The sequence below is a fragment of the Mus caroli genome, unplaced genomic scaffold (genome assembly GCF_978045245.1).
Source record: "Mus caroli unplaced genomic scaffold, Mus_caroli_1 scaffold_6, whole genome shotgun sequence".
NCBI lineage: Eukaryota > Metazoa > Chordata > Mammalia > Rodentia > Muridae > Mus > Mus caroli.
This window is the reverse complement of record NW_028227261.1, coordinates 16,202,492-16,225,850: the sequence shown is the minus strand read 5'-3', so window position 1 is coordinate 16,225,850 and position 23,359 is coordinate 16,202,492. Positions and strand designations below refer to the sequence as shown.

The 23,359-nt window shown below is 47.2% G+C and overlaps 1 protein-coding gene across 3 annotated transcripts in view; it reads right to left on the bottom strand.

The window, feature by feature from the left end:
• The window catches only part of Spen (spen family transcriptional repressor), a 69,645-nt gene that overhangs the window by 25,135 nt on the left and 21,151 nt on the right, over positions 1-23,359 (bottom strand). For all 3 annotated transcript variants that reach the window (XM_021160274.3, XM_021160275.3, XM_029475803.2), the window contains exons 3-4: positions 22,382-22,858; positions 291-451 (exon numbers count right to left, since the gene is read on the bottom strand). In XM_021160274.3, the coding sequence (XP_021015933.1) occupies positions 291-451; positions 22,382-22,858 (638 nt within the window). The remainder of the gene's footprint in view (positions 1-290; positions 452-22,381; positions 22,859-23,359) is intronic.

Below are 23,359 nucleotides of genomic sequence, written 5' to 3'. Positions count from 1 at the left end.
GGATCGTTCCCATGATGACCACTGACTGCCTGAGGATGTCCCACGCTGACCCTGCCTGCTTCCCTCACGGCATGACTTCCCTCTTCTCCCTTCTCCTGCTGATGAGCTTGCTCTCAATGCTTAGCAAATAAGCCCTGTACAGTTTTTTATACTCACCTGCTTTTTGTTTGTGGCATCAAATGCTAATGAGCCACAGAGGCAGGACTTAAACTGCCCCGCCCACTCTAGCTCCTCTGTGAATGCAGCCATCTCCCTCAGCTGAGAGGAAACTGCACTCATATAAAACTTACCTGTAGAGCGTACTGGAAGATTCTGAACTTTGATCCCAAAACTTTTCCGGGGCTCATCTTTTTCAAGGGACGAAAGCAACTGGGAAGTGGGTGCGGGGACTGCAGCCGACTGAACAGAGCGGGCCGGAGAGTCGTCACTGGCCGTGCTGCTGGAGTCACTACTGCAATCAGAACAGCAAACACACAACGGGGGACACAGACCTTAGTAATGACAAACAGAAGGAGAAACGTGAACAATGAAAAATGGCAACAACTAAGCTAATGGGGCCACGCTGAGGCCAATGTTTCTGGAGTCCACACTCGGTCCTCGGAGAGGAGCAGAGAGCAGCTCACACTGGCTGAGTATGGAAAGAAAAGCTAACCTTCTTTCACCAACAAGGGCACCAAAAGGCAACTGCAGCTTCGACGACCCTCTCAGGTCACTGTATCTGTCACCCTACGTCCTAGAGGCGGTGGCAAGATTTGAGAGTTCCAGACTAGCCTGGGCTACACAGCAAGACCTTACCTCAAAAAAGCAAAGAAACACATCCCTGTATGTGGTTCCCTTAGAATATCAACAGTGACAACTGTGATGGGACAACTGAGTCGGCTCTGGAGATAAGAGCCTGAACACTGGTTCAGGGGCACCGCACACCTTGGACAGTCACTTAAGCTCTTGCGACTGTTACAGATACGTGACTCAAGGCAAACACAGCGTTCACCTTTCAAGCAGATGCTACACACAGCCTCAAGACGACAGCATACAGGACTTTTAAGAATTTTATGCATGAAACAAACGTCACAGCACAAACTTTTCCACATGTGATGTCATGCTGGCCCCAGAACTTCAGATTTTGGTACATTTCAAGTTTGAATTTCAAGCTAGGGATGGCACTGGTAAGAGTACTCACTGTCTGTCCTTAAAAAGGACAGTCTCCAGCACAAGTGTGCCCATCACTTTCCTTCTAGACACTTGAGTGACTGAGGATCAAGTGCACCAACTTACTTGAGCCTTCTCAGTGGGTAAAGGGGGAAGTGACACTTAATAAAGTGGAATTTTTGTTTTTTTTTTTAAAGATTTATTTATTATACGTAAATACACTGTAGCTGTTTTCAGACACACCAGAAGAGGGCATCCAATCTCATTACAGATGGTTGTGAGCCACTGAATGGTTTCTGGGATTTGAACTCAGGACCTCCGGAAGAACAGCCAGTGCTCTTAACTGCTGAGCCAACTCCCCAGCTCTTGTTCCAATCCCATTCGCTGTAGCTGTCTTCAGACACACCAGAAGAAGGCATCAGATCCCATTACAGATGGTTGCGAGCCACCATGTGCTTGCTGGGAATTGAACTCAGGACCTCTGGAAGAGCAGTTGGTGTTCTTAACCGCTGAGCCACCTCTCCAGTCCAGGGTATATTTTCTTAAGCTCAATAAGAAAGCCAGGGGTGGTGAAGCGGGCCTCTCGCTCCTGGAGTGGCATGGAGATGAACAGCAGGGTCTCTGGCTGAGGCTGCCGCTGGCTTGGCACTCACTGGCAAGCCTCCACTGGAATTCACCCCCTCTCGAGTCACTACACCAGACAGGTAGTATCTGCTTAGGGTCTGTGTGTTGGTTTTTGTTCTGTCCAAGCTGGTTTCTCACTGTGCGGCCTTGGCTAGTCTGGAAGCGGGCATTAATGTAGATCCACCTGCTTCTGCCTTCTGAATGCACATGCCATGCATGGTCCGTGCCTGTGGAAGCAGAGGGCAGCTCGACAGGCCTGGTCCTTTCCTTCTGCCACAGGGTTCTCAGGTGCGGATTCAGGGTGTCAGGTACCTACTGAACCATCCCGTCGACCCCTCCCCCACACTGTCTTTAATGTGACCTGGTGTGTAACCTGTGGTTGCCTGCTCATTTCCAAAGCCCAATCCATGTTTAGTGGCTGCTTCTGTCTAAGAGAGCATCTTGCTATGTAGATCTGCCTAGACCTAGCAGTGTCCATGATCTGCGCAGACTACACTTGGGGTTTGCGTATCCCTTCACTGCTAAAGAATTTAGGTTATATACATAACACTGGGATGAGAATGTTTCCCTCAATAGTTACTTTGGGATCAGATGGCATTTCAGATGACATCGTGTAGTGTATTCAATATTGTGGTCACCCTGTGGTGACTTGTGTTGCTCGATGAACTTATATTTTTACCGATAAAGGCATCATTAGTTAAAAAGCTAGGATCTTAGTTAATGTGAGTTTCCATGACAACAGTTTCCTATTGAAGATACTGCTTACTTATATAACGAAGTAACGTTTTTCTTCCTGATGGCCTTGAAAAGGTTTCTTTTCTTTTAAGATGGAAAGCTTAAGCGTGAACATTATAGGAAGCCTGGCAGTGACTGCTTCTGTTCTGTCTCAAGGCTGGCTGTGCGTATGGCGGTCAGAGGGCAGCTTCTCCCTGGAGGCGCTGGGACCCACTCAGGCCATTAGGCTTGGCCACAAGCTCCTTTACTTACCAAGCTGCCTTGTCTTCCAGTTTGTCTGTCTGTCTGTCTGTCTGTTTGCATTGTTGAGACGGGGAATGAGATAGAATCTGAAGCAATAATTGCGTTTGTTTTGTTGAAGCAGGGTTTCTCTGTGCAGCCCTGGATGTCCTGGAACTCACACTGTAGACCAGGCTGACCTTAAACTTACAGAGATCCTCCTGCCTCTGCTCTCAAGTGCAGGGACTAAAGGCCTTCACCGCCATCACCTGTTTTTAAAGCCAGAGCCTCTCTCCTTAGCCGTGCCCTGGAACGCACTCTGTAGGTCAGGATGGCACATGCCACGGTACCCACCTCTGAATCAATGCTTTTAAAAGACTTCTCTTCGGAAAACCAATCACTTCTTTCTCCTACCTAACTCATGAGCTAGAATCAGGAGGGAGAGTGGGGAGTGCACCTTTTCATCAGACACTTCAAATCGTGACTGCAGTCCTCGATGCTCCCCTCAGACACAGAAGAGTTGTCGCTATTACAAAACGCATCACTGCACAAGAGAAACTCCCCCTCTCTTTTTTGAGACAGGGTTTCTTCACACAGTACAGGACTGACTATAATTCACTAACTCCCTGCAAGCTAGAGTACTGGAGATACAGATATACAGTATTAAACTCAACAATTTTGCTTTTTTGAGACAGGACTTACATAATCCACGTAGGCTTCAAACTCTTCGTGTGACTAAGGACCACTCCTGGGAAATCCCCGTGGGCCACCAATCTTCCTAGTTGTTCCTTCTCAGAACCTTCCGACCCAACAGCACTAACCATCTCTCCACATCAGAGTCTCTAGTTAAGGGCAAGGTATACTGTCTTATTACACTTTTTTGTATGGAATGTATGTGTGTGTGGACTGTGCACACAAACATGCCAGTGTGGGCACAGACGAAGACATTCTCAGATGAAGTCATTCTTCCTCCAGGTCAACTTCTAATTCTAGACTGAAGGGAAAGCTGGGCCTCAAACTATGCTGGCGTCAGCTGATCACAGCAAACCAGAAAAAGAAAATGCACGGTTTCTCCTTCTATTGATAGCAAGGCCAAGAAACGCTGCAGATGGTTTGTGGGTTTTCCAGACAGGGTTTCTCTGTGTAGCCCAGGCTGTCCTGGAACTCACTTTGTAGACCAGGCTGGCCTCCAACTCAAGAAATCCACCTTTCTCTGTCCCCAACACCAACCTGTGTACCACCACATGCAGCGTGCAGATAAAATTATTTTATCATTTTGAAACAATGAGCAAAATAAATAGCACTGCTAATAGGGTTGACATGAATGGAAACCAGTCCAATCATTTTAATATGGACTCTGTAGTAAGCTTTTTTTTTTCCATTCAAGCCAAAGACTTAAGGCCCCGGATGTTTTTCCTCCCCAAAGTACATCAACAACAACAATAATTACTTTAAAAAAAAAAAATAGTTTCTCTGTGTAGCCCTGGTTGTCCTGGAACAACTCCGAGACCCATCTATCTCTGCCTCCTCCTGAGTGCTAAGATTCAAGGCTCGTGTCACCATACCCAGCCCTCAAAGCTCAATAGTGACAGTCAGTAAGGTGGCACTGTGGGTAGAGGCACTTGCTGCCAGCTTGATACAACACATGGTGGAAGAAAAGAAGGAAGGATCACAGGCTGTCCTCTGGGTTTCACATGTAAGCAGGCACACAAAGAACATACTTTAGAAAGGTAAATAAAACTTAGTACCTACATTGTATATCCAAGTTACTGGATTATTTTGTTTAATGAGTAACATTTCAAATATTATTCTTATTTCTATTTATGTGTGTGCACATGTGTTTGTGTGTGTGGCACAAGCACACATTTATGCTGCGTGTGTGTAGGAGCCTGAGATAGCCAGAAGAAAATGTCAGATCTCGTGAGGCTCCAGGAAGCTGCGAGCTGTGCAGTTTGGGTGCTCGGAACTGAGCCTGAGTGTTCTGCAGGGCCAGCTCGCCCTCCTGCCGCTGAACCACTTGTCTTCTTTTCAGCCCTGCTGATGACTGTTCTTGGCTGTCAACTTGCCTACACTGAAATTAACTAAAATCCAAAAATGGGGAGATTTTTGCTTAATTATGATAGGATTTAATCTTAAGCAGGAGATCCTTATTTAACGTAGCTCCTGCGGCAGGAAGTCACACTTTAACCTGGGCTGCTCCTTCTGCTGGAAGCCTATGGAAGGAAGGACACAGAAGACGGAAACCTGTGCTCTCTGCCATCTTGCTCTTGCCTGGCCAACAAGTCCATTCCTTCACTGGCACCACAGCCTACCCACTTCCTCAGGATTCTAGCGTCTGCTGAAGACCAGCGAAGGCTCCAGCCTTGCGGACTGACAAACTGCTGGATTCTTGGGACTTTTCCTTCTCAAGCAGCCATTACTGAATCAGCAGCCTGGAAGTCACTCTAATAAAGTCCCTTGCTGTGTACAGATTCATTGTGAACCCTGTCACTCTAGAGAACCCGACTAATACAGCTCGTGAACGAGATATTTTCGATACAATTCAAACAATCAGGGGAGGGATCCCAAAACCCTCAAAGGACTGGAACTAACGAACACTAAGAACACGGAAAGCCCTAAACAGCACTGATCACACCCAGTCGGAAATCAAGCCAGCGGAGGATGGGCGACCTGTCTCCAAAAACAACAAAGGACAGCAAAACCCATGTGACGGATTACTTCTCTTTCTGTAGGCCATACTGGTCTTAAACTTGCAGCATTTCTCCAGCCTCAACCACGAGCTACTACAGGTGTAGGCCCAACACTTAGAAGGCTGAGACGGGAATGTGGAGAGTTTAGGGCTAGCTTGGGCTACGTTGTTCTGTCTCCAGCAATCACAATGTAGAGAATCTGGGGCCGTTTGTGCAGGTGCTGGGGCAGGTGAAATAGCACCGTCACTGGGAGAAGTGTATAGCATGTCCCCCCAAATTTAACACTGTATAACCCAACATTTCCACTGTGCGCATGCACCAGAAAATCTGGACAAGAGACTCATGGGCATCCATGTACCCACACGCAGCACTTAAAATCAAGTGTGAGACAGTTGCATGGGCACACACAGTACTACTGCTATTGTTGAGCCTTAAGGAGGGAGTAAATTCGGCCTGACACAATCTATGATGTGAGGAACCTAGAGGACACATGGTCCCATACTAGACACTGAGAGTAGTCAAAGTCCTAGGCAGAGAACCAGTGTGTGCACACACAGTCACATGGACCCACACGCATGGGAGTGGCATGGTGTGCTTTTCGAAATTTCTCTCCACCTTATTTTTTGAGGCAGGTCCCACTGCAGCTAGGAGCTGGCGGATTCTGCTAGAGTGGCTGGCCAGCGCGCCCTAGAGCTCCTGCCTGCACATGTGCCATGGATGTTTGGATCCAAAGCTGAGATCTGCGTGCTTACAAGGCAAGCTTACGGACTGTGTCACCGTCCCAGCCCAGAAACCGTCGGCAGTAGATACTACCTTTCCATTTCAGCTCGGAGGGCTGGGGAGGCAGCTCGGCAGTTAATAACACTTGCTCTTGATGAGGACCTGGGTTCAATTCCAGATATCCACATAATGGCCCACACCCATCCATAAATTAGTTCCCGGGAATCCAGTGCTTTCTTCTGACCTCTCTGAGTATCAGGCACACACGGTGTGCAAGCATAAGCAGGCAAAATACCCATACACATAAAATAAAATAAAATAAAATAAAATAAAATAAAATAAAATAAAATAAAATAAACAAATGTAACATTTTTTTAAAAGTATTTCAGTTTGCAAATGTGGGAAGGTCCTGGAGACGGACGGCACGGGTCAGCTGATGTGAAACACTTCCTGCCACAGACCTGGGCCCTTCAAATGTCTGCAAGGGAGCGTACGCTCTAGTTTACTTTCCCCAGGCATCCCACACAGTAAGAAGAGTTCCCTTTGTTTCTTAAGAATGGAAGTCTCTAGGGGTCTCACATGCTGTCTTCCCGTCTTCCAAGTTTCTTTAGCATGACCTTAGCCCTGAGCCAGCTGTGACTCAGCAAAGTTAGAGCAGAGGTGGCCTGAGGGATGGAAATGACATTCCAGACTTTACTGAGGAAAATCAGATATAACGGCCACCCAAGACAGAATGGGGAGGAAGTCAGAGGAACTCACAGAAGCGCAAAGCTGTATGTGAGACCAAACCAAGCAGCTCCATGTAGTAATTCCTGCTACACAGGCAAACAGTAACCCTCTACCCCAGGGTGAAGGGTTTGTGCTGTGCCAGGTGCTGGGGACAGACCCCAGGGCCTCCCACACACTGGGCAGGTACTAGACCCTGAACTGCATCCCCAGCCCAAAGACTCCGAGTAACTTATTTTAGCAGAAAGTGCTGTTTAAAAGTGTGCACTTAGCTCTCACAAAAGGGTAACCATGACTTCATTCTTCAGAACGCAGCGACAGCTGCAGCTGGTTTTTTTTACGCTTATGATTATCTTTGGAAGTTATGTAAAATATAGAAATAGTTCATCACAGAGAGCTGGGTAATAAGCAAGAGACTAAAACCTAAAGCTGAGTACAGTGCCGCTCAGCAGTGAAGAACAGTTAAGACCTGGGTCTTAACCTCCAGCAACACAAGACACTAAGATGAAGTGCGAGGCCCTCCTGAGCCTGCTGCTGAGCTCGGCACTGCTGCATGCGAGGGACATGAGAGCACTAAGCCATGCATGTTTTAGCCTCCCTATCAGATCTGCTGAAATAAAATCAAAGGAAGGAAGCAGGGGGCCTGGAGGAATCAGGCACACAACACAGGTATCTTTATAACTGGGCACAGCTGTAACGTTCCAACACTGGGGAGGTTGAGGCAAAAGAATTATTGCAAGCTTGAGACCAGAGTGATCACAGCAAGCTCGGTCCCAACCTAACAACAATGATCACGGATTGTTCAGCTTTACAAAGGGGTGATACAGAACACGGTGAGTGCGCCTTGAAGGTATGCTAGGTGAAATGAGCTGAATGAAAGGCACAGCGGGGCTGTGATGGCGCACGCCTTTAATCCCAGCACTTGGGAGGCGGGAGACAGTGGAGCTCTGAGTTCGAGGCCAGCCTGGTCTACAGAGTGAGCTCCAGGACAGCCAGGGCTACACAGAGCCCTGTCTCAAAAAACAACAAATGGGGCTGGAGGGATGGCTCAGTGGTTAAGAGCACTGTCTCAGTTTTGGGAAACAAACAACCTTGACCCTGGAGTATTTTCAGTTTAAATTCCAAAGAGGACAAACAAAAAGAGTTGCAATCCCTCTTGAGAGTCAGAAGGCAGGCTGGAGGCACAGAGCATACCCAGCACCTGCCTGGCCTGCACGAGGCCCTGCGTTCTTCAGAAAAGCTCCCTCTCTGGTAACCTTCAAAGCAAAAGACCCCAATACAGCCCACTAAGGTGAGACACACCTAGAATCCAAGCACTTAGAAAGCTACGGCAAGAGGATTGTGAGGGCAGCCTGAGCTACACCGAAAGACTCTGTCTAAAAAATAAAAATAAAAAATTAAAGTTACAAAAAGCATCAAGCACAAATGCTCTCTCCACAGTCAAAGCAAGTCTGCCCGAAGAAGAAGAAGAAGAAGAAGAAGAAGAAGAAGAAGAAGAAGAAGAAGAAGAAGAGGAGGAGGAGGAGGAGCAGGAGGAGGAGGAGGAGGAGCAGCAGCAGCAGCAGCAGCAGCAGCAGCAGCAGCAGCAGCAGCAGCCGCCGCCATCCTCACACAGCAGCACTCAGAACACCCGAAGGATGCAGGGTGGTCAGTGCATCAGATGGGTCTGCCGGGACGCAGTGGAGAAACTGCCCACAGGGCGGCTCCCGGTTGTGGTTAGGTTCTTAGGGTAGATGTGAGAGAGAGAACAGCCAGAGGCATCTGAAAGAGTGCAGAGCCGAGTGGGGAAAAGTAGACTGAACTCGGCCATCTGTGAGAAAGGGGAGACCAGCAGGGATGGAGACTGAGAGACTGGAGTGAGAACAACAGCAGCTGGGAATAGCTGGGTGAGTAACTGGGAGGGAGCACAGAGGCAGGGGGCTGCCATGCATAGGAAGCACTTGTAAGCAAGGACTGAGGGAGCCTGGGGATCGACGCAAATCTTGCTATGCTGATGGGCAACACAGGTCCGTGTTAATTGGAGTGCCATGTCCCTTCTGCCAGAGGGAAGGAAAATGACTCCTGGTAGGTGAGAAGTGGCTACAGAGATTCCCGAGCAAACGCTGGCTTTTATCCACCACCAGAAATCCTCTCATAGTCCAGGTCAGCCTGGACCCTCATATTTCTGGGCACGTGGGCTGCCTTTGAGTTTGGGGAACTGGGAGTTAGTTTCCTTTGGACTGGACAGTCAGGAGACAGATGAGAAAATCCTTGGTGACAATGACGTCATAGTGCTTATTCTCAACCGTGAAGTAATTACCACCAACTAAAATGCTTAGGAATGCCTGAACCAAGGCAGCCCACGGATCAAACAGAACGCTGGAAGGGTTTGGGGAGGTGTGTTTTGTTTTGTTTTGTTTTGCACCAAGATCTGTCTTAGCTATTTTTCTATTGCTAAGATGAAGCATCATGACCAAGGCAGCTTATGAAAGGAAGCATTTAACTGGGGGCTTGCTTATTTACGGCTTCAGAGGGTGAGTGAGTCCAAGAACATGGTGGGAAGCATGGCAGCAGGCAAGCATGCATGGCACTGCAGCAGTAGCTGCGAGCTCACATCCTCATCCTCAGAGAGAACAGGGCTGGGTCTGCCGTGGGTTCTTGAAACCTCAAGGTCCACCCCGAGTGGGCCACCTTATCCAACAAGGTCACACCTCCTAATCCTTCCCAAACTGTTCTACCAACTGGGGACTAAGCATTCAAGTACATGAGCCTACTTGGGGACCATTCTCATTCAGACCACTGAGTCTTACTATGTAATACTGGCTGGCCTCGAACTCATAGAAATCCATCCACCTGCCTCTGCCTCTTTGGTGCTGTTTACCATGACCCACCTTTTTTTAAAAAAACAAACAAGAAAATCCAGATGTCGCTCTGCAGCTCAGGCTTGAGTGAGAGCCTCCTTCCTTAGGCCCTTGAGTACAACAACCCAGGTGCCAGCCACAATACCCAGCAAAAACGTAGGCTATTTCATTTCAAACGAAATCCTAACTGGGTACACCTGAGGCAGCCTGTGTCAATGCCTAGGCCAAGATACTTTGAGGTTTTGCCCTTCCCAAATTTAACTTTACAGCTAACTCTCCATCCTGTCCAGGACACGAGAGAAGCCCGCTCGTGCCTACTTCAGAACATTCTTTGGACATATCCTCAGGCCCAAGAGGTCTGAAAGGCACTCAGCTACCCAGAGAGAGCTTAGCTTTACAACTTGGGGACACTGGCTTATTATTGAGAAACCTCGGCCTAAAGCTGTTCCCTCTAAATGCGACCATTTCTTTAGAATTTTCACCAAAGACACAAAGCCATAATGCACAACGGCTGTGGCACTGTGACAGGGCACATTCAAAAGCAGCTGTCCCTGCTGAGAATCAAGAAGACCCCAGGAGGCCTGGGGTTTGATGTAGGAACGGTGATCTGCAGCAGCCCAGCCCACGCCACTGCGGTCACAGACGCACAGTAGGAACCTCTGCTGCAGACCTTAGTGGGCACTTTAAAACCCTTCACGTTACCCTTCCTTTCCCCACCAGCAGTGAGTGTAGCCAGCTGTGGTGGCCCAGAGTGAGGCAGGAGCCTGGCGAGGTGCCCAGTGGTTAGCGGCCCTACCTTGAGGACCGCAGTTCATACCCCAGGACTGATGTAAGGCAGCAATCATGCTAACAACCCCAAACACTAGCTCCTGTTCCAGGAGTCCCAAGGCCTCTTCTAGCCTCTAAGCAAACATGAATACACGCTCACGCATGCACCCACAAATTCAGGCAGGCCCAAGATATGCAGTGAGATTCTGTCAGGGAATGGGGGCACCTATACTGATTGGTAATAGACTCCTGCTCGGGGGGGGGGGGGATTAAATCTTAGCTCCCATTCCCATCATTTAAAAAAGGAAAAGTTGGGCTGGAGAGCTGGCTCAGTGGTTAAGAACACTGACTGCTCTTCCAGAGGTCCTGAGTTCAATTCCCAGCACCCACAACCATCTGTAATAGGATCTGATGTCCTCTTCTGGAGTGTCTGAAGACAGCTACAATATAGTCATATATGTTAAATAAAAATAATATTTTAAAAGAGAGAGTGAGAGAAAAGTGAGAGCCGGTGAGAGGACTCATAGGTAAAGAGCACAGACTGTTTTTCAAGAGGACCCGGGTTCAAGATCCAGCATGGCAGCTCTCAAGTGTAACTCCAAGATCTGACACCCTCACACACAGACATACATGCAAGCAAAACACTAATTCACACAAAGTAAAAATAAATTATTTTTAAAAAGAGAGAAAAAATGGCAAGGAATTACTACATAAAAAGCCGAAAGCCAGGGCTCTCACTCCTACAGGCCAACGCTCAGGAGTGAGGATGCGTTGCCAGTCAGAATTTCTAGAACCTCCAGAAAGTGGAAGCCAGCCGGGCTACTTGAGAAACTTGTATCAAAAACAGAACAAAGGAGACAGGGCAGCACCTTTAATCCCAGCACCTGGAGGGAGAGAAAGGCACATCTCTGAGTTCGAAGGTCAGCCTGGTCTACATAGTAAATTCCAAAGCAACCAGGGCTACACAGTGAGACCCTGCTTCGAAAACAAACAAACAAACATTTCATCAAAGTTAAAATCCACACTCCATCAAGCACAGATTTTACCATAACCTGTTTTAAGTACTTTCAAACTAACCAAAACCAACCCTGGCACAGTCCAAGGGAAAGAAGAACAGAGAGCCTGGCAAGGCTCTCGTCACCTGCTCGCTGGAGAAGGCAGAGACAGGAGGACAGTGGACTACAGCAGGCGGGGGACGGGACGGGACAAGAGGACTTATGACAGCAGCCAGCCAGTGGCCCCGCCTCTGGGCTTGGTGGACACCGCCCCCACGAGCACACCCACTCTACCAGGCCAGACAGTCCCAGCAGCAGTTTCTGCCCACTGCACCCAGCAATGCCACAAACAAGGCAAAGGCTGGCAAAACAAGGAAGCTTTCAGGAGGTGGCAAACAGCCAACTCAAACCGGATAATTCCAGTTCAGGCTGGTTCAAGATACAAACACACAGTTCCTAGCTTCTCAAACAAAACTCAGCCACAGACTCCAGGTTCTTTTCTCCAGGGGCAGAGCAAACCCGAGTAAGCTCAGCATCTAAGCCCCAAACTGAAGACCTATTCTTCTGGCCAGAAAACCACCAGAAGACAGACAGATGCAGACAGATGCGCGCACGCTTCTTTTTAGCGTTACTAAAATTCTAGACTTGACATCGTTTCTGGGAAACCAGCTAGGAAACGCACCCACTCCTGGCTCATGGCAGCTGGAACTGGGCTCCCATCTTTCCTGCCTTAACTCACACCACTCCCAGCCCGGCCATGCCCCACAGCCTTAAGACACAAGGTTGTGTGGCAAGCAAGGCCTGCAGTGGCCAAAACAGAACATCTGCTAAATAAGGCCACACAGTGACCCCTGCAGGTTGCCATGGAAGGGAAGGGAAAACCTGCAGTATTTGTCCGTCCATCCTCACCAGAACACTCTACTAAACACACTCCACCTTTCAACAGCCCTACACTGCGTGAAGCGGAGTATGCACGAACACTCTGGGTGTGGGGCGGGAGGTGAGGAGTTGCTGTCCCTCGGGTCTGGCCACTGACTCCCGGTTCTGAAGATAACTTCCAGGAAAATCTGGATACCACACTTCAAGGAAGCGGAAACCCTGGCGGATAATACCATTAACGGACTTTTACTGGATTCCACCATCAACAGTAGGGAATTACAAACTAGAAACGTCACCTAATGGCTAGAAAGGCCCACAGTCATGATTATAGTTTTGCTCAGCACATTTTCTTTGATGCTGTTTTCTGAACCCTGGAGAGGCTCAAGTAATTCATGTATGGCAACGCAGCCCCGCACTTGGGCTTACCTAAGAGGCATCCCTCTTAAGAGTATGTACAGCTAGAGGGCGGGGCTTAGTGGAGAGCAGGCCAAAGGGCCTAGGTCCCATACCCAATAGCCCCTCCTCAAAACAAAACAACCCTCTATCTTTAATTTTTGACATTGGCTGCTTTAAGTAAAAAAGAAATCTCTAAACCTCTACTTGAAATCTTCCTAAGGGCCCCAAAATATATATATTTCATTTGTTAGTCCAAAAAAAGCAATATAAACCTAATTGCTGACTATCACAAATTCACATGTGTGTATTTCTTTTTGCAACTGACAAGACTATAGCAACTTTCTCCATAACACTCAAATGGAAAAAAATAATGTTTCAATTGAAGCAATTCATCTTAAGCTGACTTATTTCTTTATTTAGGACACAGGGTCTCACTATGTAGAACAGGCAAGCCTGCCTCTGCCCCCTGTGGGTTGGGACTAAAGGTGTGTGCCATCACACTCAGCAAGAAACTCTTACATGCCGGATATGGTGGCGCACACCTTTAATCCCAGCACTCGGGAGGCGGCAGAGGCAGGCAGATTTCTGAGTTCGAGGCCAGGCTGGTCTACAAAGTGAGTTCCAGGACAGCCAGGGCTCTACAGAGAGACCCTGTCTCAAAAAAACAAACAAACAAACAAAAAACAAAAAAAAACAAAACAAACAAACAAAAAACCCAAAAACTCTTACTTGGTTACTTGGAACTGGAGAGATGGCTCAGTGGTTAAGAGCACTGACTGCTCTTCCAAAGGTCCTGAGTTCAATTCCCAGCAACCACATGGTAGCTCACAACCATCTGTAATGGGATCTGATGCCCTCTTCTGGTGTGCATGAAGACAGCTATAGTGTACTCACATACATAAAATAAATAAACCTTTGAAAATAAAAAAGAAACTCTTAATATACTTATGAAGCTGTTCCCACATGCGGGACTTTCTAGTAAATGATATATTATCATAGCAAACATGACCAGGTAATAAAATAAACACTCATATACACTATAATGAAAATGTCGTAACAAAAGCATTACCTAACTTTAGAAAGATCTTACCAAGCCCACCATGGTGGCACGCACCTAATATCCTCACACACGCAAGTGGGGCACTGCCAAGAGCCTCTCTCCAAAAAACTGATCAAGGGTTGGAGAGACATTGGACTTGAGTTTCCATCTCTAGAATCAGACAGACCTACGGATGTATCTGCATTCCATAAGAGAGCCGTCACTTAAGGCCAGCTAGCCTGGCAGGAGCGGTGGGGAACAAGAGACCATGCCTCAAACAAGATGGAAGGCGCGGAAGGGCAGACATGTTCACTGTGGCAGGAGTGTACTCTACACACGCAAAGCAAACTCATTCTAATTAACCCCTAGCAAAGCACACTTACAAAAGCAAAGCAAAGGTGTCAAGTGCCGACCAACCCCAGGGCTCCCTCACACACTCCTTCAAACCCTACAAGTGTCAGCAACTTTGGAGGTGTTTCTATTTGAGCTGGAGATAAAGCCATCTCTGACAACGTAAATCGGTGAACTGGTAGGGTTAAAACATCTACTACAAAGCTGGCTGCGATCTGTACAGAACACGCAGATATTCACAAAACCATGTGCAGGCTTCGTTCTCACAGGTAAGTAAGAGATTATACACCGGGGTCGTCTTGTCTTTTTTGTTTTGTTTTGTTTTGTTTTTTGAGACAGGCTTTTTCTGTATAGCTCTAGTTGTCCTGGAACTTGCTGTGTAGACCAGGCTGACCTCAAACTCAGATCCGCTGCCTCTGTGTCCTGAGTGCTGGGATTAAAACCATGTGCCACCACGACTGGCTTCTGTTGGTTTTTGAGACAGGATCTCACTATATAGGCCAGGATGGCCTTGTACTTAACTTGCCTCAACCTCCAAAGTACTAGGGTTACATTATGCTGACAGTTTTTACATTAAAAGTATCGTTTTCATCACCTTTTCATGCCTACTGTCAACCATTCAAGTGTATCTCAGTGATACAGCAAGGTCTTCACCGGCCCCACAACAGGGGGCGGGTGTGTGTGTGTGTGTGTGAATCTAAAATGTATTCAATATTGTAATTATATTTTTAAACTTTTTACCCCAAATTCAGGTAAGACAAAGTTTCAAAGTGTCCAGCGTTAGAGGAGCTCAGCAGAACCACAGACAACTTTATTTTTCATTTCAGACAGGGTCTCGAGTCTCCTTAGGCTGACCCAAGTGTGCCACGTAAACAGAGGAGGGCCTTGAAAACCTGATCACCCCCCACAAGTCCTGGGATTACAGCATCATTCAAGACCATGCCCATTCATAGACAACTTCTAATATAATTTGCTCAACATTTTTATTTAAAATAAATATATCTATAAATACTCTAGGGAAAAAAACTTTAAAAAAATTTCCAGGACAGCAAAATGACTAATGTCAAAAGAAAGTTGGCTCTGAAGCTGACAAGCTCAATGGGAGGAGGGATACAATCCACGCCCTGCCAGTGTCCTCTGGACTCCACACAAACCGTGCCCTACAAACACCACTCCCATATACACACTAACAAGTGGTTTTTTAAAGTTCACAATCACGGGAACTCTAGCTCCATGGAATCTGAGGTTCTTTCTGGCATCCTCAAGCCATGCACATACATGTGCTCACGCACACAAACACAAAAATAAAGGTAACCTTTTAAATTTTACATGTTTAGCCAGGTGCGGTGGCACATGCCTTGAATCTCAGCACTCAAGAGGGACAGACAGTCTTTCTGCGTTTGAGCCCAGCCTGACCTACACAGTAAAACTCTGTATCAATTTAAAAACAACCAAAACATTTTTTTCTTCATTTTCCTTTCAAGAAAAAGTAGACCGCTCTCCCGTCAAGCAAGTTGCTCACCCGGGTTGGGGTGCTGGGGACCCAGCCCCAGCTTTACACATGTCTGACAGACAAACGCTCTCCTAATGATCCAGCCCAGACTTAAGGTCCTGGCGGCTCAGTTCCCCACAGGCTTGATCTGCTGGTCTGTGCTTCTAGTACCACACTAAGCAGTGAAGCTGCCAAAAGCTGTCTAAGGAAGACTCGGGTGTGGATCTAGGGAAGACACACCCAAACCACGTGGTCTATTTTGAGAATTTCAACTCTCAGTCACATTACATACTAAACATTCTGGTTTCAAACACCCAAGAAACTGAATGCATTTCAAAGTGTTCTGCTGGAAGCCCTGAAGCGAGGCTGGTCTCACTCCGCCTGCTTTACCCCATGAAGTAGCTATGGCCAAGTCACAGGCACATGAACAGACAGACAGACAGACAGACAGACAGACAGAGTGCTCTGGACCCAGCAGTGGTGCTACAGGCCTTTAACTCCAGCATGTGGAAGGTTAGAGGCAGGTGGATCTCAGCCTTTGGGGCCAGCTTAGTCTTCAGAGAGTTCCAGGATAGTCAGGACCACACAGAGAAACCTTAAAAACTGAATGGATGGATGGATGGATAGATGGATGGATGGATGGATGGATGGATGGATGGATGGATGGGTGGGTGGATGGGTGGATGGGTGGGTGGGTGGATGGGTGGGTGGGTGAGTGGGTGGGTGGGTGGGTGGGTGGGTGGATGGATGGATGGATGGGTGGGTGGGTGGGTGGGTGGATGACAGTGTTCTGTTGAGGCCTCACAGAGTGGCTCAGTGGAGAAAGGCACTGCTGCCCAAGCCTGGCCACCAGAGTTCAACCCTGGCTCGCACATAAAGGGAGAAGAGAACCAACTCCACAAGTTGTCCCTCTGACCTCAACAAGCCCAGTACAGCCTGCACAGCCTTCACACACCCACATGCACACGTCGCGCACCCATGCATGCACACTCTCCAAATTTAAAACCTCAGTGTTCTGCTAAAGGAACAGTGACACGCTGGATTGCAGCTGCAACAAAGACGCTTCCAGAAGCACAGGGCAGCGCATTCAGAGCTCAGACAAGGGGCCTGCTTCTTTCTTACCAGCCAACTGCTGGAAAAAGCGGTGAGAGAAGCTCTCGGGAAGGCTGCAGAGCCACTGACCCTGGGCGGGCTCACCCAGGTGGGCTGCTACACGTCTTGCCAGCAGCAGTCGTCACTCACAGTGGTCAAAGGTTGGTCTCCCAGTCAGCCAAACTGACAGGAGGGAAACCCTTTATGACAGGCAACTTATACTGTACACTATACAAAACACTTAGTTTCAAAGGTCTTTGAATAGCTTTTGTGACTATTACATTTAAGAATTATCTAGGAGAGGGAAGAGGGCTTCTTTTAGTGCTTCTGTCTGGGGCTTTCCTTTTGCGTTTTTGGAAGGTGTGTTTGAAACAGGGTCTCACTATGTACTTTGCTGGCGTGGAACTCGCTCTGCAAACGAAGCTGGCCTCGAACTCACACAGATCTGCCTGCTTCTACCTCCCTAGTGCTTGGATTAAAAGGACGCGCGTCTTCAGTTTGTTTTACAGCAGGTTATACATCCCAAACTGACCCCAAAACTCACTCTGTAGCTGAGAATGCCCTTGAATTTCTGATCCTGTTTAAATGATAAATGTATATACCACGCCTGACTTAAAAGAGCTATTTCTCCTCAAAAAGAAATTAAGCTGCATAAATTTGTTAACATTTCAAAATATTACTTTTATGTTCTTTAATTAGAGGGGAAAAAAAACATCCTATAAAGGAACACAGGGGCCGAGCGTGGTGGCGCACGCCTTTAATCCCAGCACCCAGGAGTCAGAGGCAGGCGGATTTCTGAGTTTGAGGCCATCCTGGTCTACAGAATGAGTTCCAGGGCAGCCAGGGTGATACAAAGAAACCCTGTGTCAAAAAAAAAAAAAAAAAAAAAAAAAAAAAAGGAACCCAGGGCTAAGAGTCCATTCTCAGTACAAGACCTAACTTCCTTTGTGACCACATGACCAAAGGTCCCATCCATCACTCTCCACTGCTTCTGCTTCCTCCTGCCTGGTAACTGAGACCCCCCATCTAAGCTTTCCAGCTGGTTCTGAGCTGTCTCTGAGAAAGGCACAGAGCCCATGGTGCTGCTCTTGGTAGGGAGCCCTGGACTGCCAGGCCATCGCTGGTGCTGCTCTCAGTGGGGAGCCCTGGACTGCCAGGCCATCCCTGGCTTGATCTCTTCCATGAGTTGTCACCCTGGCTCTCAGCACACTGTTGCCCACCCATCCCCAGGCAGGCATCCTCTGGCACAGCCGGCTTTCCTTCTCCAAGGACCTAACTAGCCACTGCAATCCTGTTCTGAGCTTACAGGCGCCTTCCATGGTTTTGATGGGGCTGGTTTGGCTGGCTGGCTGGTTGGTTTTACAGCAGAGCGGGGTGGTAAAGAATTGTGGGTTTGTGGGTCTTTTTGTTGTTGTTGTTGTTGTTGTTGCTGCTGCTGTGTGTTGCAGAACAAACCGTATGCATGTTAGGCAAGCACTCTATCATGTGAGCAAGCCCAACAGTTACTTTCTCAAAGTACACATCCCATGAGCTACCTCTCCTCTAAGCCCTTATGAGCGCATCTCTGCATAGAGCCAAGCCCTGGGGTGGGGGCTGGAAAGGTGGCTCCATGACTAACAGCGCTTGCTGCTTTTTTAAAAATTGTATGTCTATGAGTCCACTGTAGCTGAACAAATGCTTGTGAGCCTTCAAGTGCTTGTTGGGATTTGAATTTTTGGGACCTCTGCTCACTCCGACCCTAAGATTTATTTATTATGATACATAAGTACACTGTAGCTGTCTTCAGACGTGCCAGAAGAGGGCATCAGATCTCATTACGGGTGGTGGTGAGCCACCATGTGGTTGCTGGGATTTGAACTCAGGATCTTCAGATGAGCAGTCAGTGCTCTTACCCGCTGAGCCATCTCTCCAGCCCCCACTTGCTGCTCTTGCAGAGGACCTGACTTCCGTTCTGAGCACCCACATAGTGACTTATACTGCCCATAACTCCAGTTCCAGGATACACAACACTATCTTCTGATCTCTGTAGAAACCAGGCATACATCACACACACACACACACACACATGCTGGCAAAACACTAATACACATAGAAAAAAGTAAACCTAAAAAAATTATATTTTAAAGAATAAAATCTAAACTATCAGCATGTTTAACCAGGCATGGGAGCACACGCCTTTAATGCCAGCGCTCAGGATACAGAGGCTGGTGACTGGATTTGAGGCCAGCCTGGTCTCCACAGTGAGGCTTCAGGTCAGTCAGTGCTATATAGAAAGACCTTGTTGGGTGGGTAGGGAAGTGGAGGGGGGAGGGTATGGGGGACTTTTGGGATAGCATTGGAAATGTAATTGAGGAAAATACATAATAAAAAAAATATTAAAAAAAAAAAAGAAGAAGAAAGACCTTGTCACACACAAAAATTATCTAAATTATCTGCTGGTCTCAAAACATTCAGATCATTGCTTTGCTCACAAAAGTCCTAAATTCAAATGCCTCTCCTCACATTCTCCAGACTCCAGCCTGACCAATGCCCTCTCCTAGCTCTCGAGGTTCTCCCATCATTCTATACATGGCTACCAAGCACTTATCACAAAGCAGCTGTCACACTGCTAATAATAGAAAGAAATCAATAAGCTAATATGTTAGGCTCAGGTAATGAACTAAAAGCAAAATATGGCTGAAATATTATACCAGGCCCAGCTGAAAAATACAGCTGCTGGGAAGGGAATTGTGACCACGGTCAATCTTATGTTCCCTCTGCTTAAAGAGAAGAGAGTGTGTGTGTGTGTGTGTGTGTGTGCGTGTATGTGCACGCACACGCACGCATATAGTTAAAGTATGTACATATTTGTAGATACACACACACACACACACACACTTCCTTATTACTATACATGAAAGGAAACCAGTAAGCCAAGAAATGTTTAAGAATCTCTTCAAAGGGGTTAAATAACCAAGCTGACGACCGGACTCAGTTGGCAGCCGGCCTGCCTTGCACGCACAGAGTCCAGGCTCAGTTGTCAGCCGGCCTGCCTTGCACGCACAGAGTCCAGGCTCAACCTGAAGAACCACACACACCAGGGCATGGCATCACACACTTATAATGTCAACATCCCCAACCCATGCAGTGCTGTCCTCTGGTAGCAGGCTCCCATCCCCGCCTCCCATTATCGTGCACCTTTCTAGGACAAATCAGAGCCTTGCAAAGAGCAAAGAACACAAAAGTTCTCCATTTCAAACACAAAACACCATGTGAGTCAGGCAAATTAAACTGCTCAGCTGGTCAGATGTGACCTTCTGACCCTCCTGCTCCTGTCCCGTCATCAGGATATCGTGGACAAGGTCACCTGACACAGTTACCTCGGCATCTCCCTGCTCACCCACTTTCTCCCTGAGACTTTGGTCCCTGGGTCCTACCCTCCTTCACGTTCAGACTGTCAGAACACAGATCTGAGAAGCTATGTGCAAAGATCAGTTCCTTGAGCATCTCAGATCACACGTGCATTTAAGCTTTGCTTCTCGGCCAGACTGGGTCCATGGCCTTCAGTATAAATTTAGCACAGGGCCTGACTTTATGGACTTTCCTGATAACAACATCAACATCCACACCACACACACACTTCCAGTCAAGCTCTGACCCCTGAAATGCTAAGGGGTTCCTTTAATGGCCAGGTTCTAGAGAAATGAGAAAAGGAGAGAGTGAAACAAAACAAGATTTTATAATCTGTTCATAGGATTCAAATGAACTTCATCCATTTTTCGTCCAGCTAACATGCCAGTCGGCTTCTTAAAGTAAGTACCAGCTCATTAACATGGCAATTTCCTAATAGTTAGATCATAGGTAAATTAAGAAGATGAAGCTAGGGGCTGGAGAGATGGCTCAGTGGTTAAGAGCACTGACTGCTCTTCCAGAGGACCTAAGTTCAATTCCCAGCAACCACATGGTGGCTCAAAACCATCAGTAATGGTATCCGATGCCCTCTTCTGCATTGCAGGCATAAATGCAAATAGAGTACTCAGAGAGATAAATAAATGAATACTTAAAAAAATAGATGAGGCCAGGCAGTGGTGGCGCACACCTTTAATCCCAGCACTTGGGAGGCAAAGGCAGGTGGATTTCTGAGTTTGAGACCAGCCTGGTCTACAGAGTTGAGTTCTAGGACAGGAGGGCTACACAGAGAAACCCTGTCTCGAAAAACAAAAAAACAAAAATAAACAAACAAACAAACAAAAAAAAAGATGAGGCTACAAGTCTCCATTTGACTAGTGTGAATTCGGCAGTTTAGGGAACCTAAGAGAGTCATTCAATTGCATGGCCATCTGCTTCTCTCAGATGTAAGCACATAATACTAAAAGAAAATTCTGGACTTTTTAATCAGGTCAAAGAAGCTGTGTGTTCTAGGTTTATAATACATGCCACTCAAATTTAAACATAGGGCCCCTTGTTTAACAGTCTGAATAACAACAGAGAGAAGAAACGCACGAAGCCTGCCAGCGGTCATGAAGCAAGTGGCAGCTGCCAACGAGGAGGGGGCTTATACTCTGACACCGCAGTAAGCAACATCACTTTACTATTCACAATAAATAAGAGTATTTGTCGTCGGGCAGTGGTGGCGCACGCCTTTAATCCCAGCACTCGGGAGGCAGAGGCAGGCAGATTTCTGAGTTCGAGGCCAGCCTGGTCTACAGAGTGAGTTCCAGGACAGCCAGGGCTACACAGAGAAACCCTGTCTTGGAAAAAAAAAAAAAAAAACCAAAAGAGTGTTTGTCTTCTGGGAATCTGAGGTTCTTCAGCTATGAAGAGTGGCAGACTGGAGTAGGGTCTTTCTGTGCAGGCAGGGTGGGGATTCTCTTGTTGTAGCCTCCTGTGTGGGAGTGTTATAGGTGCAGGCTGCCATACCTACCTCTTCTGTAAGGTTCCCATAAGCAATAAGAAAGCGGAGGCCCAGATGTCACAGGAAGACTATCTACTGTCACCTAAGGGTTGTACCAGCTACTGAACTCTACTTTCAAAACAAAGTTTTGGAACACTTTGGCTTACAGCCTAAGCCTACGTCTCCCTGTTAATTACCTTCAATTTATTATTGTTATCTCTAACAGAAAACTCCTTCAGATCCAAAAAACCCCACAACTGAGTCTCTGCAGCCTTGAAGAACAATACCGTAATGCTGGGGGAAAGAATACATTTATAAAATTGATAAAGCACACTATGGTGTTAAAATATGCTTAAAGTTGATTGACTTGCTGATAATAAACAATGGATTCCACTAACACATTTAACCAAACAGCTTTCAGAAACATCTGGCCCCATGGAGAAGTTGACTCCACACACTTAAGAAGTTAAACTGAAACTCCAGAGATCCAGGCTCACGCCTCTGTCTCACCAGACTTCCATCCCTAGTTCTCTTCCTTTCCAGCAACTGAATTTCAACAACAGCTCTGACAAACCATCATCACTTAGACTCTGGTTAACTCGATATCTGCATGTTACTCATTAAACACAAAAATCCAAGATTACTTTCTTTAAACATGAAGTTAGTATTTATTTAAACATGAAGTTATTATTACATAAACATGAAGTATTATGGCCATTACCACCGACCACGGAGTGTTTGAGAACACGTGAACAGCTCACTCATCCGCGCCGATGAGCAGCTGAGAACCTACCTGTCAGTGCTGCTGCTGCTGCTGCTGCTGATGGAGTCACTACTGGAGGATCGACTCCTGGAGCCGCTGCCGCTGGGGGACCTGGTGGGTCTGGACGCTTGGCTAGCCAGCCTCTGCGGGGACTGGTTTCTAGACTGGGACGAATGTGGTGAGCGACTCCTGCTGTGCTGGTAACTGCGCTCTGGCCTTCTGCCTCGTACCTCCCGGGTAATGTCGTCCCTGTAGATATCCCTGTGTACCACACTGGGCAGTGTAAACTGCTCCCGAGCCCTAGGTTCGTATCGGGGGTCATGAGCATCAAAGCGGTTTGGACTTCGACTCCGAGAAGTGTAATAGAGCCCGTGTTGTAAAGTCCGCTCTCGAGGGTCTCTATAGTAATCCTGATCGTAATGTCTTGTCCGATCAAATGCTCCTGTCCCCCGTTCATGGTGTCCATAGGCACTATGTTCATAAGCACGCTCCCTGTTATCTGAAGCCCTGCATTTAGGAGGGGAAAATATTTAATCAGAAAGGAGCACACAAAACTGAATGCAAATCATGCAAACATTCACGTCAGAGCTGCCTTTATGCCTCGCCTCTTTCTGAACAGCGCAAACCTCAGTGTAAGCAAACACTCACATGCTAGGCGTTTCACCTGACTCCAGACAGCACTAATGTGCACACTCACTTTCTCTATATAATGGGCCTTCCTGGGTGGTAATCCCTTTATTGGGGGTTTTCCAACTTGTATCAAAAGGTGTGTATTTTGTGTGTGTGTGTGTGTGTGTGTGTGTTAACATCAACCTTTTTTCTGTTTTTGTTGTTTGCCTTTTTAAAAGTCTCCTATAGCTTAAGCTAACCTCCAACTCCCTATCTAGCTAAGGATGACCTTAAACTTCCAGTCTTAAGCATCAGGATTACAGGCAAGTGCACAATGCACAACGCACAATGCCTGGCTCACACCCTGATTTTAATGTGAAAGTTCCTTGTTCTATCTGT